This window comes from Bactrocera tryoni, chromosome 1 (assembly GCF_016617805.1).
Source record: "Bactrocera tryoni isolate S06 chromosome 1, CSIRO_BtryS06_freeze2, whole genome shotgun sequence".
Taxonomy (NCBI): domain Eukaryota; kingdom Metazoa; phylum Arthropoda; class Insecta; order Diptera; family Tephritidae; genus Bactrocera; species Bactrocera tryoni.
This window is the reverse complement of record NC_052499.1, coordinates 31498155-31508638: the sequence shown is the minus strand read 5'-3', so window position 1 is coordinate 31508638 and position 10484 is coordinate 31498155. Positions and strand designations below refer to the sequence as shown.

Sequence of the window (10484 nt, the reverse complement as noted above, 5' to 3'; positions counted from 1 at the left end):
GTGAGGAAAGTTCTCTGATCGCCATTCACTTGGGAGTGGCCAGAAACGATTATTTTACAAATGGCTCAAGCAGCTCACGACTTCCGGTCTTGGACCAAGCATCCTCTGGGTAACCTAAGATCATCCGTTTGAAGGCGAAACATCCCCTCCGCAGGGTTTGGGACCCCCCACGTAAAAAACGCACCCAATAAAAAGAAACAAAAAGCTTCAGATGAGTGACCCTCTTTTTGATGCAGAGGCCTGGACGATGACAACAACTGATGAGTCGACGTTGCGAGTTTTCGAGAGAGAAATTCTCCGAAAGATTAATGGTCCTTTGCGCGTTAGCCACGGCGAATATCGCATTCGATGGAACGATGAGCTGTGTGAGATATACGAGGTTATGTCGTCCAAATGAACGAAAGCACTCCAGCTCTGTAAGTATTCGAGCTACCACCGCTTACGCCAATAAAGAAGAAGAAGCGTGTTTTTCTCATAACCATATTACATATATAAATGGTTAAGCGCTGAAGTTGAATGGAGTCGATGTAGAAATTGGTATTAACCTCGTATGAGTAATATCATCAATTGCGATCTTCTGGTTGACGTTTTGTATGTCAACTCAATGTATTAAATTTAGTTTATTCGATTAAGTTTATGTCAGATACATACATATATCTTATTTGAGGATGATTTTAATAAAATTTCACTGTCGGGAAGTAAAATATAATTATAAAACAACTTCGGTAAAACATTGTACCACACATTATGTGTTTATTTCCTTAATAAATACACATTTGTAGTAATAAATGGTTTCACCGAAATTTTGTCAAAAATTATCAGAAAATGTTTCTTGGATAGATTAATTACAATGCTTACCATAAATTCAAAGTTTCTTTTATGCTTACTTATGTACACATAATTGCATTAAGATATATTATTTATCGATCGATATACAGGTACATGATGGTTGTAGAACGATTTATTATTGACTTTCAACCACTGATAAAAAATGTATCAAAGGTTTAGAAAATTTTGTCGAAAATCTTTAATTGGATTTTGATTAGAAGTTGAGCAGAGATGTCTACTTAGATGGGTGATGAAACACCATTACGGGCAAATTTTCAAAGGCATATGTATGTATGCACATGAATATGTATTAAGATTACTGATAACCTTACGCGTAGTAAATTTTTTCTAAATATCTTTATGACGTCGACAAAGTCTTATATTAATGTGAAGATACAGATAGGTGATAACATGCTCTATGATTGCAATAAATCTTTAGGCAGATTTCTAAGACTCTTAATTAGCAGATGTATCTTTCGAAATAATAAGGCATTCATATTCTGTTCGTTAACGCGAGTAGTTGGCCATCTGGATAGAAAGTTGCAAGTTCATAACAAAAATTTGAAGTACAATTTCTGTATACATATATGCAATATTGAGATAAATTTATGAGAACTCTGAATTGTATTTATATAAAAACTACTTGAGATCAAGGAAATTAAAAAAACCACGGGCTTTTAATTCGTACTAATTAACGCGATTTAAACTGCAGCGAAATATAGCTATATATGTATATGCATATGTCTAAATTGGTTCCTTGTGTTATTTGTTAAAAGAGTGTTTATTATTCTATATTCAAAATGGATGAAAATGTTGGATCTACAACACCAGCAAGTGATAACCGAAAAGGTATAACTAAACATATCGCGATTAAATTATTGAATTACTTAACCTTTAATTACTAATTTAAGTACGGGTATGTACAGGAGTTGATGTCCTATATGCAGACGCCCCGTGAAGTGTTAGGTTTTACTCAAAAAAGAATATCCAACGTAAATAAGCTCTTTGTTTTTAATTGAAATCGTGACTGACATTTTAATTTGTCTATTGTTTTGATGTTTTGAATCAAGCAAATAAACATTCAAACTTGAGAAAATTATATTCTAGAACAAAGTTGACGTGGCGTAGACACTGCTGGAAGAGGAAGGAGAGGATGTGGTTAAATATTTAAGGGTTAAAAACGGTTTATCTAGTTTTCCGGCAAAACTACGAATCTTATCGAAGAAAGTTATAAGGAAAAGTTGAAAAAATCTGCAACTACAATGCTAAATTCTATATGCGGACTGATAGCATATTTATTTACTTAAAATTTTTCTTGAAAATAGAAAACGTCCCCTGTTCCCCATATACCTTATATAAAGATTTTTGAACTTCATGTTGATATGTGGATTATGCTTATGGAACTTAGAGAGCGCCTGTGAGCCCTGGTGCCTAAAGTAGATAAAGAGCTATAACTAAGCTTCAAATTAAGAAACAAAACAATAGTTTGATACAGATGATCGTAGTAGTGTGGGCCATCTTGGGGACCAAATTCTCTCAGGAGGAATTATAAAAATTGTTCTTATGGTTACTTAATGGGGAAAATCGGACAAAATTATTTAATATTCATATGACTCCATTAGTTTTAGCAGCTGCAAACAACCGTTAGGTGAATAAAACAATTATACTCTGTAGCAGCATGTTGCAAGAGTACAAAATTGTTGCATAATAAAGTCAATCAAAGAGGCTAAATTTAATACTGTGGAGTGTAGTCACTCCATTCCCCAATCATATCAATCAAATAATGTATCTAATATATGTACATATAATATAAATAACATGATGTATTAATGAAAAATATAAAGATAATTGTATCATTTTGTTTATTATTATTAATGTAAAAATATGGAATAGCCGACTTCGAGCAAGCCATGAATTTAACAGGTTTCGGGACATTCAATTTAGTGCTGCTTATAGTTGGTATATTTGCGACTTGCGCCGCCAGCTTTGAAACCACCACAATGTCGTATATACTTCCAATTGCTGAGTGTGATCTTAAAATGACACTTTTTGATAAAGGAATTTTAAATGGAGCTACATATGCCGGAATGATATCGTCGGCTGTTATTTGGGGCTATCTCGCAGACACAATTGGGAGGAGAAAAGTTCTGATTTACGGTTTTTTAATAGACGCCGTTTGCGTACTTTGCAGCTCTTTGTCGCAGAATTTTGAAATGCTTGTTGCATTCAAATTTTTGGGCGGCTTCATGTATGACTATTTTTGACTTTTTGCGAATTGTCTCCAATTAAAAAACATTTTACATTACAGCGTGAATGGTCCTGGTGCAGTACTATTAACATATTTAACTGAAATGCACGGCTCCGCTCATCGACCACGAGTTCTTATGGTTTATGGGATGGTTATGTCTTTGGCAACACTTATAATGCCACTATTGGCTTGGGCGATATTTCCACAAGATTGGGAATTCGTATTGTTTAATTATTTAATAAGTATTATATTTACTGTGAAATCGTATTTAGAATATTTATTTTGACCAATTACCTTTTAGTACATCCGTGGCAAATATTTTTGGCAGTATGCGGTTTACCAAGTATAATCGGTGGATTAGGTCTAATTGCGTTGCCTGAAAGTCCTAAATTTTTAATGTCTCAAGGAAGAAATGCTGAGGCCCTCCTAGCATTTCAAAAGATTTATGCCATTAATAAAAGAACAAGCAGGAATGCTTATCCAGTATATATTATCCTTGATAAAGTCATTATACATTTCATAATTTTATTATATTCTTAGGTCAAAGAGCTGGTTGAGGAAGTTCCGAATCGTACCTCGAATGTTGATGAGCTTATATTTACTGTAGAAAACAAACCAGTTAAGCGGAAATACAAACGTGAGCCCAGAACATTCTCTCAAGCTTTCAAGGAAGGAATGAAGCAGATTAAGCCTATGTTCACAAAGCCTTTATTAGGTCACTCCCTTCACGCGTATGCGATGCAATTCTGTATTTTACTTGGGTATGCTTGGTCGTGTAAGACTGAAATTGCTAACAATCAAAGACTTATCTTTTGCAGTTTAAATACTGTTCGACTGTGGTTGCCTCAACTTTTTGCATCGATCGCTGAATACGAAGCTCTAAATAACGGTGAATCAAGCTCAGCGAATCTATGTGCAATTCTAGAGTATAGTGTTAATAAAACATCAGTGATTAGAGACTTTCAGGACTCCTGTACTAACGTAAAATTTTAATTACTATTTACTAATTTGTTTTAATTTATCAAATAATGTTTAATTTGCAGCTACCAAACGTGTCAATAGATCTATATGTTAATAACATAGTCGTATCGGCGTCTGGTTTAGTAGCATATTGTTTTGCCGGTATAACTGTGCGAGCTATAGGAGCTAAAAATTTACTAAGTACAAACATATGTGATTAAACTATTTGTAAAAGGATATTGTGTATAATCGTTCATACTTTTTAGTTTATGGACTCTTAATATCTGGCTCTCTCGGCATATCGCTCTATTGGTCGGTAAATGGTCTTTCCACACTTATTATATCATCTGTGTTTTTATCAGTGGCGGCGGTATCAACATCATCTCTATTAGGAGTGGTACTTGCTCTTTTTCCAACTTCTTTGAGGCAAGTATCTAAACTTTTGTGTATATATGTATAAGGAAGGTATTATATGGAAAATTTTGGTTATATTGAATATATGTGATACAGATGTCCGCTTTTATTTTATTTTCACTATCACTGTCAAGCATGTAGTTAATAGTGAACCGTTCTTCAAAATTACGTGCTCTTAGCTTTTTAGTTAAAGGCAGGCTTCCGGAAAATAAAATAACTGAATAATCGGTTGTATGGGATCTGGCCGATTCTGGCAAATGATCAATATAATGTGTCCGTTCGAGCTACGTAATAATTACAGCAGTATAGCAATAATGTTGCGTATTTACTGATACTGAAATTTTTATAACCATTAAAAGATAAACTTCGCCTTAAAAAACGTTGGTTCAAAACCGGTTTCGGAGCCATAGTCCACCTTGTCGGTATTTAACTGAATAAAATCATAAATTAGGCATTACATGTGTTCTTCTTTTAAAATTAGTGAAAGTTAAACAAATTAACTTATTAAAAAAATATATTTAAAATACCATACATGAAAAAATCCAAAAATTTGGTGCGACAAAACTAAAGCACGAAATGATATTATGATTGAAAAATTTATGTCTTTCAATAGTTGATTGCCTATGCCTTATTATACTCTCGCAACAATGTTGCTAACGAGAGTATTATAGTTTTGTTCACATAACGGTTGTTTGTAAGTCCTAAAACTAAAAGAGTCAGATATAGGGTTATATATACCAAAGTGATCAGGGCGACGAGTAGAGTCGAAATCCGGATGTCTGTCTGTCCGTCCGTCTGTCCGTCCGTCCGTGCAAGCTGTAACTTGAGTAAAAATTGAGATATCATGATGAAACTTGGTACACGTATTCCTTGGCTCCATAAGAAGGTTAAGTTCGAAGATGGGCCAAATAGACCCACTGCCACGCCCACAAAATGGCGGAAACCGAAAACCTATAAAGTGTCATAACTAAGCCATAAATAAAGATATTAAAGTGAAATTTGGCACAAAGGATCGCATTAGGGAGGGGCATATTTGGACCCAATTGTTTTGGAAAAGTGGGCGTGGCCCCGCCCCCTACTAAGTTTTTGTACATATCTCGGAAACTACTATAGCTATGTCAACCAAACTCTACAGAGCCGTTTTTAAGGCATTTCCATATACAGTTCAAAAATGGAAGAAATCGGATAATAACCACGCCCACCTCCCATACAAAGGTTATGTTGAAAATCACTAAAAGTGCGTTAACCGACTCATAAAAAACGTCAGAAACACTAAATTTTACGGAAGAAGTGGCAGAAGGAAGCTGCATCCAGGCTTTTTTAAAAATTGAAAATGGGCGTGGCGCCGCCCACTTATGGACCAAGAACCATATCTCAGGAACTACTAGACCGATTTCAATGAAATTCGGTATATAATGTTTTCTTAACACCCTGATGACATGTACGAAATATGGGTGAAATCGGTTCACAACCACGCCTTCTTCTAATATAAAGCTATTTTGAATTCCATCTGATGCCTTCTCTGTATAATACGAGTATAAACATTAGGAACCAATGATGATAGCGGAATAAAACTTTACAAAAATACGGTATTTGAAAAATATTTAAATGACGAATAATGAAATCTCGATTATCACTTTACCATGCGAGAGTATAAAATGTTCGGTGACACCCGAACTTAGCCCTTCCTTACTTGTTTTTCAATACAGATGCTCATCGGCGAAGCATGAACTCTATTAATTTATTTGATGTGTCACAGGAAATGCTTTTCCATGCTACCTTTAGTTGTATGAATAAAACGTCCTTATTTTTACAATTCTCACGTCTGATTTTTCGATCTACAATTTCTTTATAGGATTGAGATCTGGTGATTGTGCGAGTCACTTCAAAACCTCAATCCTGTTATCAACAAACCACTGTTTTACATAAATAGCAGTGTGTTTCTGGTCGTTGTCATATTGATAACTCCATTTTAAAGCCATTTTTTATGCAGCATATATGTATATACCATAAATGATCATATACATTTGACGGCATATACATATGCGAACTAGTGTCTCAGTTTAGAGATATCGATCACGTTTTCTTGTGCCTAGCAAACTACCTGCATGTGCACAGTGCACAGTACTACCACAGCTCTTAGCGTCATAAAGGCCCAGATAGTTCGTGGCCTTAACCAGAAACTACCTTGTGAGAGAACGATCCTCGTAGCGTTGGACCTGTCAAAAGTCTTTGACACAGTCAGTCAAACAACGCTACTGCAGGACATCGAAAAAACTACGCTCCCTCCAGCACTGGAGAGGTGGACCGTGAACTACCTTAGCGGTCGTCAATCATCCGTACTATTTCGAGGAAAAAAGGCAAAACTGAGAAAAATTAAACAAGAGGCAACCACCGTAGGGTGGTGTCCTCTTTCCGCTACTGTTCAACCTTTATATCTCGAAACTCCCACAGCCACCAGAGGGAGTTTTTATCACAACAGCACGTTTCTTGGGCCATGCGTTGGATGACGTCGACGACAACTTAGCTAATCCTTACAATCCTATCGGGGTTTAGGTAACCGCTATAATAACAACAACTATAGATACCATACAAACTGAACGATCGAAATCGAATGCTTGTATGAAAAGCTTTTTAATTTGACGAAATATCTTCAAGAAATTGGCACGGATTATTGTCTAACGCAACGGGGCAATTTCCGAAGAAATTCTCCAGATCGAGTCACTAAGTCATATAGCTGCCATTAAAAAAACTTATCCATTAAAATCCAGTTCTTAAAAGAAATAGTTTGTATTTAAGAAGTGCAGTTTCGTTGCAAGCGAAGTTAAATTTGTTTTTTTTTTTAAGATTTTCTGATAACAATATCTTTCTAGATCACTGGTGGTTGCAATCGCAATGATGTTTGGTCGTCTGGGCGCTTTGGCTGGAAATATGTTGTTTCCTGTTTTTATGGAAATGGGATGTATACAACCTTTTCTAATGATCGGCGGTGTATTGCTTGGTAATACTTATTTTCGATACTTTTCCTGATACAATATATGTAAATTTTATTTCACTCTGGAAATCTAAGTTATTAATTGCTTTTAAAGAAGTTAAATAATTCACTGGTGCCTTGAATTAGCGGGCAAAAAGTAAATATTTAAGATTAAATTCCTGAAATTGAAATAGAGGATGTTCTTCATAAAACATTCAAAATCCAATTAGTTAAACAGTGTACAGAAAAAGTAATTATATTTATACTATATTTCAGCACTTTAAAGAAATTGTATCTCCAGGGTTTTAGATATTTTTTATATTTTCCATATTTTGAAAAAAACATATAAATATTTGGAGATGCATGTTAATATTGAACACATGATGAAAAACAATATTATAATGCTTGTCTCCTATTTGATGTCTTAATTATACCCATATGTCCATATATTCATTCAATATTTTTTACTCATGCAGTTGCTGGTGCTTTATCTTTCATTTTGCCAGACACGAAGGAAATGTCCTTAAAGTGAAATGTAAATAAGATACGGAAATCGGGGTCAAGTACTACAATATATCCACATATGCATGTTAGAATATTAATTATACATAAGTTATATATTCTTGTGAGTAAATCACCATGGAAAACAGTAGTTGAATACAATATTAATTCCAATGAAATCTAGTGTCAACTAGCTTTATTTTCTTAAAATGTAAATATGGAAATCCGTATTGATATATGTATGTATGTATAATTGTGTAATTTACTTAATTTTTTAAAATATTGTTCTCATTTTTAGCATATGGATTAGGTTTTATAGTAGTGTACATACTGACGGTTTGGTTTTTTTTTATAGAAAATAAGTTCAAAAATGTGCAAACATAAGAAAGTTTCAACGTCTATTAGAGATAACTTGGACACAACCGACCGCGATGTACCGCGTGATTTAAAAATGCTTCGGAAGGTTTATGTGGTGTTAGTTATTTTTGATTGAAAGATGTATGAATGGATGCATATTGACGATGTTGGTTAATAAATAAATCTGTTGAATTTCTGATGAGCATGTTAAAGTGTATTTCCTTGAAAATTCTTTAGTATTTTACGCAAAACCCGCTTAACCAACCGCATGCCTTCGGATGATTTGACCGGACAATAGAATCACCGATTCAAATCACACAAGTCATTCTATAATAGCTAGCAGTCAAAGCCTTAGTTGCAAAACTGTTTAATTTGTTGGGTTTGTCGATTTTTACCTTTCCATGTTATAAGCTATGAACATAGCATACAGTAAAATTTCCCATACAAAATTGTGTACAATTTATAATTGCCGCTTTTGAGACAGTTTTTTTAAATACGTAAAATGATCACAGCAAAGAAATTCTCTTGCGCTGGTGCCGTCTGGTTCGGGATGGCTCAACGGATACTAATGGGTTAATTGTTGTTCATTCACTCCTGGCTGTTATTGCCTCGCATTTATTAGTTCAAAAGAAATATATGTATGTATGTATGTAGTTGTGAGTTGCAGCTTCTGACTCTAAGTGTACATTTTAAACACTCCATTAACTCTTATATGGGCAGCTCTCTTAACCGGACAAAAACACTGGGACGGTGGGGAATGCACCGTTTATAGTTATTTGGATGAATCAAAAGTTTGGAAAGTAGTATATTCTCAAATCAAGGCGACTGTAACAGCTATGAGAAAATGAGTACAAAGTCAAATATAATAATTATTTTTCAATTTAGAAAAAAGTGAGGAAAGTTCTCTGATCGCCATTCATTTGGGAGTGGCCAGAAACAATTATTTTATATATGGATCAAGCAGCTCACGACTACTGGTCTTTGACCAGGTATCCTCTGGTTGGCTACCGAACATCCGTTTGAGCTAAATGGAGAAGGCGCTGGGTTTGAGACCCGCCATCCAAAAAAGAGCCTGGGATGAGAGACCCCCATGACAACCATGGCAAACGAATAAAGGATTACGATTTGAGGGCATGGAATGTCCGATCCGAAATAAAGGCTGATATCACCGCCGTCCAAGAAATGCAATGAACGGGAAGAGGACTGATACGAGTAGGTCCTTGTGGCATTTACTACATATAAAGGAGCGCAAGTTCGGTGTTTGATTCATGGTGGGCGACGGAGCCGAGTACTGTCATTCACTCCGGTGGATGACCGTCTAGAAACACCACAATCCACATCAAAGTGAGTTTTTAAACATACCGCTGATTTGCGCCCACGCCCCGACGAAAGAGAAGCCAATGTGACCAAAGATGTCTTCTATGAGTGCTTGGAGCGCACCTGTGAAAGCCGCACCGTGCTTGGCGACTTTAACGTCAGGGTGGGCAAAGAAGGTATCTTTGGCACAACAGTCGCACATAGGAGCATTTTCCTTCAAAAACCGGACAAAAATGAAAATTACGAACTTCAGCGATGCTTCTCAAAATTGATTTTTTTTAGTACCTAAGTAACCGTTTTACAATGAACCGATAAAATGAATGACCTTCAGCCCGCTATATTGGCACACAAGTAGTCGGAACCTAGATTTCGGTCAGAACGCATGTGCTTATTCGCGAAACTCTTTATTGTTCTCGAAATTGCAAGTGGTTTTTTGTGTTGTGTGAAGTGAATTCTGGAAAATATTTTTTATGGATTCTGGACAACATGGTATGTATTTAATATTAATGATATAACGATTAATTTAGTTAATGTATTATCTTGTTTTTTCGGGAAAACAATGAATCATTAAAAAAACTAAAATTTTTTTTTTAATTGTTTAGAAATTAGTGTTTTTGTTATAGTGTCGGGCGAGGTCGAGCTTTGAATTATTTTTCTTAGTAAACTGCAGGGTTTCTACTTAACATATAAGCTTAAACATTTTCCCCGTCTTTGCACAAAATGAGTACGGCTCTATTTATTTTTTTTTTAATTAAATACTGAAATCCTTCTAAATTATTATATATGGTGGTGTATGGATAGTATAAGGGGGCTCTATCGGAGCCGGTGTGAAAATTGGCACCGCCCACTTTCTGTTGAAATCCCATATCGCGGGACCGGACTGAC

At 35.3% G+C, this 10484-nt stretch overlaps 1 protein-coding gene across 1 annotated transcript; it reads left to right on the top strand.

Annotated features, from left to right (window-relative positions):
- Nucleotides 1-1334: 1334 nt before the first annotated feature.
- Nucleotides 1335-8104, top strand: LOC120778360 (synaptic vesicle glycoprotein 2B-like). The gene is made up of 10 exons (XM_040110150.1): nucleotides 1335-1677; nucleotides 2722-3076; nucleotides 3137-3318; nucleotides 3378-3559; nucleotides 3617-3837; nucleotides 3895-4057; nucleotides 4120-4237; nucleotides 4303-4462; nucleotides 7324-7451; nucleotides 7901-8104. The coding sequence occupies exons 1-10, from the start codon at nucleotides 1629-1631 to the stop codon at nucleotides 7954-7956; spliced, it is 1614 nt and encodes a 537-aa protein (XP_039966084.1). The 5' UTR covers nucleotides 1335-1628; the 3' UTR covers nucleotides 7957-8104.
- The last annotated feature ends 2380 nt before the right edge of the window (nucleotides 8105-10484 follow it).